We start from the raw sequence: 8,763 nt of genomic DNA, 5'->3' as shown, positions 1-8,763 counted from the left end.
TACTTGCAGCATTTCTCAGTTCAGACTGGCCACATCTCAAGAGCTCAACAGCCATATATGACTAACTTGTCAGACAGCATGAGTTTAGGATCACCAATAATTGTCTGACACCCAGTGATAAATGCAAGGTTGGCCTGGTTTTACCTAAAGACAGAAAGTGTTTTAGGAGGCCTTTGTGCCTGAGGGCTTATAAAGCTCTGGAAGGCCAAGGAAACCTTCCTTTTTGACCCTTCTCTCTCAGCCCCTTCATCATTGCTAAAAATACTAAAAACACCAGAGCCCTCTGGCAAGTCTGGGAATGCACTCAGTGGTACTCCGTGTTCTCTGTTCTGCAGAGGGAACCCAGGCTCTGGCAGCCCATCAGATTCAGTGGGCTGAGCACTGTGCCAGGGTGATCGAGCAGGGGGATCCAGGACGAGGGCTTGGTCTTGCTGTAGACAAGTTAGCCCTATCCTCTCCACAGCAGGAGGCAATGCTCTGCACTGCAGCCAGTCTGTTGTCTGACAGGTGTGAACGACTGGCCATAGGAGGAGTCGGGCCTGACAGAGGCGATGGAGAAAGGCCAGTCCACCCCCTTGCCCCAGGCGGGTTTGGGGACATAAGTAGGACAGTCCCAGGCTACTCTGTCTTACCTGCACTCTCCCCTCTGTCTGTGGCAACCCTCCAGGTGTCTACATGGCCCTCCCCATAATGACCTATGTGTAAACGTCATTAGTTCTAAAAAAGCCACTCTGCCCAGCTCAACTCCATCGCTTTCTCTTCTTACCCTCCTTTTTTTCCCTTTTTCTACAAAAAAAAAAAAAAAATCATATTTGGATTTTATTTAGAATTATATTGAGTTTATGGACAAATTGGGGAAGAAATTACATCCTTATTTTTATTTTTTGAGACAGAGTCTCGCTCTGTCTCCCAGGCTGGAGTGCAGTGACGCGAACTCAGCTCACTTCAACTTGATCTACCTCCCGGGTTCAAGCGATTCTTATGCATCAATGTCCCGAGTGGCTGGGACTACAGGCATGAGCCACCACGCCCGGCTAATTTTTTTTCTTATTTTTAGGAGAGACGGGATTTCACCATGTTGGCCAGGCTGGTCTCGAACTTCTGGCCTCCGGTGATCCACCCGCCTTGGCCTCCCAAAGTGCTGGGATTATAGGCGTGAGCCACCGTGCCCGGCCATCTTTATGATATTAAACCTTCCTACTCATGAACCTGGTCGATCTTGGCATGTTTTTTAGATTCGGGGGCACGTGGGCAGGTTTGTTAGAAGGGTACATTGCACGGTGCTGAGGTTTGGGCTTCTATTGACCCTGTCACTCAGAGAGGGAACACAGTACCCAACAGGAAGTTTTTCGGCCCCAACTCCTCTCTTTCCTTCCCTGCTTTTGGAGTCCCCAGTGTCTATTGTTCTCATCTTTGTGTCCATTTGGACTCACTGTTCAGCTCCCGCTTATAAGTGAAAACATGCCATATTTGGTTTTCTGTTTCTGCGTTAATTTACTTAGGATAATGTCCTCCAGCTGCCTCCGTGTTGCTGCAGAGGACACGATTTTGTTATTTTTTATGGCTCCATACTATTCCATGGTGTATTTTCTTCAGCACTTACTACCACCTGAGGTTATAAATTTAGTTGTTCATTATCTACCTTCTCCATTAGAATGTGAACTCCATGAGGGCAGGGACCTCATCTGGCTCTCCACGGTACACCCAGGGCCTAGCTCAGTGTCCAGTACGTAGTAGGTGCTCAATAAATATTTTTCTGAATGAAAAGAAACTTCATTCAGAGAAGAACCAACGCAGTGAAGGAGCCATATTTCACACTTTCATTTTTTCTCTCAGAATTTCTGAATTCAGATCCATTCACTTCAGAGAATAACAGACATTATCCAAATGTCTTGGACGAGAATACGCTCACTTGTACTCCTAACAGTTCAGAATGGCTTAATCTTCCTGAATAGTTGGATGAAGTTCCTTCCCCCTCTGTCTCATTATTAGAGACCAATGGAGCTATTCCTTGTTGATTAATTAATTTTTTCTTTTGAGCCGGAATTTCACCCTGTCACTCAGGCTGGAGTGCAGTGGCATGATCTTGGCTCACTGTAACCTCTGCCTTTCAGGTTCAAGCAATTCCCCCACTTCAGCCTCCTGAGTAGCTAGGATTACAGGCATGCGACACTATGCCTGGCTAATTTTTGTATTTTTAGTAGAGAAAGGGTTTCACTACATTGGCCAGGCTGGTCTCAAACTCCTGACCTCAAGTGATCCACCTACCTCAGCCTCCCAAAGTGCTGGGATTACAGGCATGAGCCACTGTGCCTAATTTTTTTTTTTTTTTTTTTTTTAATTCTCTAACTGTTAGGTCAAAAAAATGATGAGGGGAGGAAACTGAGGTGTCATGGGCAAGGCCCGACAACCAACAGGAAGCTGCTGCAGGGCGGGTTCCTTCTGACAGCTGTAAGGTAGGGTCCGCTCCACGCCTCTCCCCTGGCTTCTGTGGGTTTGCTGATCATCTCAGGTGCTCCCTGAATTGCAGATGCATCATCCTGATCTCAGCCTTCACATGGCGTTCTCCCCGTGTGCATTTCTCTGTGTCCAATTTCCTCCTTTTTTTTTTTTCATTTTTTTTGAGACGGAGTCTCACTCTGTCGCTCAGGCTGGAGTGCAGTGGCCGGATCTCAGCTCTGCCCGCCAGCTCGCCCGGCTAGTTTTTTGTATTTTTTAGTAGAGACGGGGTTTCACCGTGTTCGCCAGGATGGTCTCAATCTCCTGACCTCGTGATCCGCCCGTCTCGGCCTCCCAAAGTGCTGGGATTACAGGCTTGAGCCACCGCGCCTGGCCACAATTTCCTCCTTTTAGTAAGAGCGCAGTCACATGGGAGTAGGCTCATCCTAATGACCTCATCTTAACTTCACCATGTCTGTAAAGGCCCCATCTCCAAATGAGGTCACATTCTGAGGTACTAGGGGTTAGGAGTACATTTGGGTGGTGAAGGAAACAATTCAACCAGACCACTTTCCTTCCCTCTAAATGGGGATTAGAATGCAGTATTTCTTCATATAACTGCAGTGGTTGTGAAAGTGTCTCGAAGAGGCTTGGTTCCTAGAAGCTCAGTAGACATCTGGTTCGCCCAAATGTGCACGTGCCTCGGAGCTGTCTGGGTCGGACTGCACCCTTAGGGAGCAGGGCTCAGGTGGGGTAATCATCCTGTGAGAGTCCAACACAGGTAAACAGGTGCTTGGCCAATGCATTGCTCTGATGGTGAAGAGGAAAGGCAGGAGAGAAAAATCTACTGATAAGCCAGGGCTAGAAAAAGTCTGATACCAAGTGCTGGAGAGGATGTGGAACCCCAGGAGCCCCTGTGTGCAGCTGTCTGAGTGTGCACTGGTAAAAACACTCTGGCAATATGCCAAAAAGGCTAAGCTTGTATATGGGATGCCCCAGCAATTCCACTCCTAGGTGTACGTGTATACTCTAGAGAAATGCCGACACAGGTGCCCCAGGAGATGTGTGCAAAAATATTCATAGCAGCATTGTTTGTTAGACCTAAACATGAAAAATAACCTCCATTTCCTCAATGTCATGCATGCATCTAGTGGATACTATGTTACACAGCAGGTGAAGCCACTTAACTAGAGCTAGGCATATTCTATGGATGAATCTCACTAACAAATACTGAGCAAAAAAGAGCAGACTGAAGAAGAATAAATACAGTGAGTAGGACAAAATCAATGATATATTGCTTAGAATGCATATGGAAGTATTTGCATAAAGAATATAAAGAAGTATGGGCCTGATAAATACCGATTTCAGCAGGCGGAAGTGGAAGTGCACGGGGCGCTTCAACAGCTTAGTTTTTAAACCGGTGATCAGTAAAGAGTACTGGTTATCTTATTCGTTACAACTTCTTTTTTTTTTTTTTGAGATGGAGTCTCGCTCTGTCGCCGGGGCTGGAGTGCAGTGGCTGGATCTCAGCTCACTGCAAGCTCCGCCTCCCGGGTTCACGCCATTCTCCTGCCTCAGCCTCCCGAGTAGCTGGGACTACAGGCGCCCGCCACCTCGCCCGGCTAGTTTTTTGTATTTTTTAGTAGAGACAGGGTTTCACCATGTTAGCCAGGATGGTCTTGATCTCCTGACCTCGTGATCCGCCCGTCTCGGCCTCCCAAAGTGCTGGGATTACAGGCTTGAGCCACCGCGCCCGGCCCGTTATAACTTCTGAGTATATATATATATATATTTTTTGAGACGGAGTCTCGCTCTATCGCCCATACTGGAGTGCAGTGGCCGGATCTCAGTTCACTGCAAACTCCGCCTCCCGGGTTCACGCCATTCTCCTGCCTCAGCCTCCCAAGTAGCTGGGACTGCAGGCGCCTGCCACCTCGCCCGGCTAGTTTTTTGTATTTTTTAGTAGAGACGGGGTTTCACCGTGTTAGCCAGGATGGTCTCGATCTCCTGACCTTGTAATCTGCCCGTCTCGGCCTCCCAAAGAGCTGGGATTACAGGCTTGAAATATAACATTTTTTAAAGAGCCAGGACTTGAGGAGAGTCATAGGAAGGAGACTGAGATGCCAGGGACCATTTCTACTCGTGGGAAGATTCAGAGGTGTTCCTGCCATTCCCTGGTACCCAGAATCCAGAGTAAATTAGTTAAAGACTCTGACATCTGCTAGGCGCGAGGGAAGAGACCTAAGGAGGTAAAGCTAGGGGGATGGGAGGAGGGAAGGCCACTCTCATGCTGCCCCTCTCTGATCTGAATCCAGTTATTGGCCTGCACGCCAGCCCTGGGCTGCAGAGAACGCCAGGCAGAGGAAACAGCTGGGTGGCCCTGGGAAGCCTGGGAGGGATGCAGAGGAGGGCAGGAGCCACACACGCTGGGAGGGGCACTAGGGCTGCTGCCCCCACACAGTCACAGGCTCTTCCTTGCAAACCACCTGGCACAGGCACCCTGACAGTTTACATCACTGTCTCTCCTTCTCTCTCTCTCTCTCACACACACACAAACACAAACACACACACACACACAAACACACACACACACACACAAACACACACACAAACACACACGCCCCATCCACCGCCCGCTCTGAACAGGACCCCGGCGTTAGGGGGGTCAAGTCAGCCAGCTGTGGGCCCTGCCAACCCTCCCTCTCTTCTAGGACTGGGTTTTTCCAGCCGGAGTCTCACTCCCTCTACAGCAATCTCGGGAAATTGGAGACGACGCGGCTGCTCCTGAACATTATTTATTTCTTTCCTCTTTCCCTCCCGCGGGGACCCTCCTGTTGGAAGGAGAGCTGCAGCACAGGACGGAGACAGGCAGGAAGAAGCAGAGAGGACTCGGTGACGCCCCCTGAGCAGCCCCCGGCCCACTCCTCCAGCAGGGGCCATGAGCACCAAGCAGGAAGCCAGGAGAGATGAGGGAGAAGCCAGGACGAGGGGGCAGGAGGCACAGCTTCGAGACCGAGCCCACCTGAGCCAGCAGCGCCGGCTCAAACAGGCCACCCAGTTCCTGCACAAGGACTCGGCCGACCTGCTCCCGCTGGACAGCCTCAAGAGGCTCGGCACCTCCAAGGATTTGGTGAGGCACCCCCCCTCCCCCACCAGCGTCCCCCAGCCCTTTCCTTCCACTTCTCAGATCCTGAGCAGGCCAGGCAGGACCAGAAAGTGCAGACCCTCAGCTTTCAGGTCCCGTTCCCTTGCTGAGATGGGGAGAGGTCATCCTGTCAACTTGAGGCTCTTCACTGCGGATGTTACCATCGTTTGGTGGCTCTGAGGGGTCCTATTCTCACTGCTTAGCTTCCCTGCCTTTTCCCGCTAATGGCCCAAAACTTGAGGGTGGTGAGGAGCTAGGCTGTTTAGGAGTGGGGGCTTCCAGGAACACAGGAACCTTCTAGAGTGGTCACTTAAAACTGGGAGGGCCCGGAGGACTGGCCAGTTTAGGGTTGTGACTTCCTGCTCCCCCTGAACCACAGGTTCCCTCCACCAGGGCTGTCTATCCATTTGTCCTTCCTCCTCAGAATCAAAGCACTGGGGGTCTCCATCCTTCCCCGGGCATCAGGGTTGTGTGTGGCTCTTGCCAGGGGCCCCGGCCGCCTTGAACGCTGCTCTCCCCACTCCTAAGTGGAATAGACCTTCCAGGCTTCTCTCCTCCCATCCGTCTGCAGCAGCTTTGGCCTCAGAGGAATGGGGCAGGGGAGTAACAGTAAGGATGTGAGCGGGCGGGGGACAATTGCAGATCCAGGCATTCCTCTCTGAGTGCTGACAAGCGGGGCCATGGAGCCACTTCGCTTGGGATCAGATCCTGGCTCTGCCACTTACTAACTTGGGCAATTGACTTTACATCTCTATGCCTCAGTTTCTTCATCTGTTAAATGAGAATAAAAGCAATAGGTTTGTTGGGAGAGTTGTTAGAGCTGATATATTTAAAGCACTTAGTGCGTAATAGCAGGCGCTATCTAAATGCTATGATTATTCCCCCAGCTACTGTTCCATTTAGTCTGAGAAATATTCCTGGCCTCTGACCCATGGGAGAGAGGAAATCCTTTGTGGAAAGGCTTGGGAGCACTCGTTCCCAGTCCTCTCTCCTAGTCTGAGAAGAGGTACTCAACCAGGCCTGTACTGAGAGGTTGGAAGCGTATCTGCCGGCCTGCGTTCCACCAACTGCTTCTCCCAGGGAAGCTGAAGGCCAGTGCAGCGCCTTGTTACCTTTCTCTACTTAGCTCTACCTTTCCAGACTCCTCTCAGCCTGGGTTGCCCACACCAGGACCACAGCCCAAAGGCCTGGCAATTCCTTAGCTCCCAAAACAAGGAAAAGGGGTTGCACTGAGACTTCAATTCAAGTAACTGCCAGGGGCTTATTTCTCCTCGCAGTGGCAGCAAGCATAGCTGAAAAGCAGGAATGGAGCAGGGACGTGGGTTCCCTGGTTCTCAATGGCTAGAACCTACTGGGGACCATCCTACATCTGTTCGGCCCCAGGAGAAGGTGCTCTACTGACATTGCCATCCCAGAGTGGCAGGTCCCGCTTTCTGATGAGGAAGTCCCGGGCTTTTCACCTCTCCCCTCTGCCTAGGATGTCCCCAGTTGATCTCTAGCAGTTACCTCCTGTGGCTTTGGGAGCAAAGGCAGGACAGGTAGGGAAGACCCCACTGTCTCCCTCCCTGGGATGGCTGTAGAGCAAACTGCACAACAGGGGGAGGGGCCTGAAGCCTGTGTCCATCGTGGGAAGGTGGAAGATGGGAAGTGCAGGGCCAGTCTCTCCAGCCAGTCCCAGAGCTCGCTGAACTTTTCCCAGCACTGGGTCTCCTGCTGGCAGTTTCGCTGCCAGGAGCAACCCCAAGGGCCTCATTAATCTAAGGGCAGAAAAACAATCCCAGGCTCCCAAGGAGAGAGGGCAGGTGGAGAGGTGTGTAGAGCCTGGGAGAGAGTCAGTCTGCAGCAAGCATTTATTGAGTGCCTACTAGATGCTGAGCCATGCCCTGGGATACAAAAATGAGTGAGGTAGGCTCAGGGGCTTTCCAGGCTAATGGGAGAGTAAAATGCATACATAACATTTGTGAGAAGCATGGCAAAGGGAGCTAAGACAAGGGACCCCAGCTTGGGGTGTGTGGAGAGAGAAGCATGAAGAGCTCAGAGAGGGCATCCTGGAGAAGGTACATCCTGCATTATAAGATGTACACAGAATCCCAAACTTAAGATGCAACCTCTCTCTCAAATAAAGTGTGTTAAGTCAGTTATCCAGTCTAGTCTCGAGAAGAGTGGGGAAGAGGAGTTTCAGGAAGAGAGGAGAGAGGAGTGAAGGCATGGAGGCAAAAAGCAGCCTGGTATGAGTGGTGCTTCTGGGGCCCTTAAACAGAGTGGCAGGGAAGGAGGCCACATCTCCCGTCATCTGAGCTGTGGATCACCTTCAAAAGCTTGGGCTCTAGCATGCAAGCAATGTGGGGTAGGGGGTCTGATGCATTTTAAATAAGAGAGTACATGGTTAGTTTCATGTTTTACTTTGGTGCTTCTCAAACTTTAACCTGCACATGAATCACCCGGGGATCTTGTCACAATGAAACATCTGATTCAGTAGGTATGAGAGTCTGCATTTTTAAGAGGCTTCGAAATGATGTTAAAGTTGCTGATCTGAGGACCACATTTTGGAGTAGCAAGGTTTTCAGCTTCCAGCCTGAAGCTCCAAGCAGATGTATTTGAAAGGTAACAGGTCTGGAGACAGGTTATGAACTTAAGAAGGTGTTTGAGGGATCCAAGAGAGCTGCGGGGAGCGTGAAACACACGCAGTAACAGAAAGGAAGGATGGAGGCCAGGTGCTGTGGCAAACGCTTGTGGTCCCGGCTGCTCGGGAGGCTGAGGCCAGAGAATGCCTGGAGCCAAGGAATTAGAGTCCAGTCTGGGCAGCTTAGCAAGATCCCGTCTTGAAAGAACAGAAGGCAAAAGAAAAGAAAAAGAAAGAAAGAAGAGAGACAAGGAAAGGAGGGACAGATTGATTCTACACAGGAGGCAAAACCTGCAGAATCTGGGAAGCGACTGGATGGAATGGGAGTGGTTGTCGATGAGGGACAGGTCAAAGATGACTCCCAGCATCCTAGTTCTTAAGAGTTTTTTGTTTGTTTGTTTTGTTTTGTTGAGATAGAGTCTTGCTCTGTCAACCAGACCGGAGTGCAGTGGTGTGATCTTGGCTCACTGCAACCTCTGCCTTCCGGGTTCAAGTGATCATCACACTTTAGCCTCCCGAGTAGCTGGGACTACAGGCACGTGCCACCACACCCAGC

General features: G+C 50.7%; 1 protein-coding gene across 1 annotated transcript in view; it reads left to right on the top strand.

Moving 5' to 3' along the window:
- The first annotated feature begins 3,781 nt into the window (after positions 1-3,781).
- The window catches only part of NRIP2 (nuclear receptor interacting protein 2), a 10,253-nt gene continuing 5,271 nt past the window's right edge, over positions 3,782-8,763 (top strand). The window contains 3 exon segments of the mRNA XM_031936251.1: positions 3,782-3,873; positions 5,151-5,342; positions 5,344-5,569. Coding sequence (XP_031792111.1) covers positions 3,782-3,873; positions 5,151-5,342; positions 5,344-5,569 — 510 coding nt within the window.

This window comes from Piliocolobus tephrosceles, chromosome 10 (assembly GCF_002776525.5).
Source record: "Piliocolobus tephrosceles isolate RC106 chromosome 10, ASM277652v3, whole genome shotgun sequence".
Lineage (NCBI taxonomy): Eukaryota > Metazoa > Chordata > Mammalia > Primates > Cercopithecidae > Piliocolobus > Piliocolobus tephrosceles.
The sequence above is the reverse complement of the archived record's forward strand: the minus strand, read 5'-3'. Positions and strand labels throughout refer to the sequence as shown.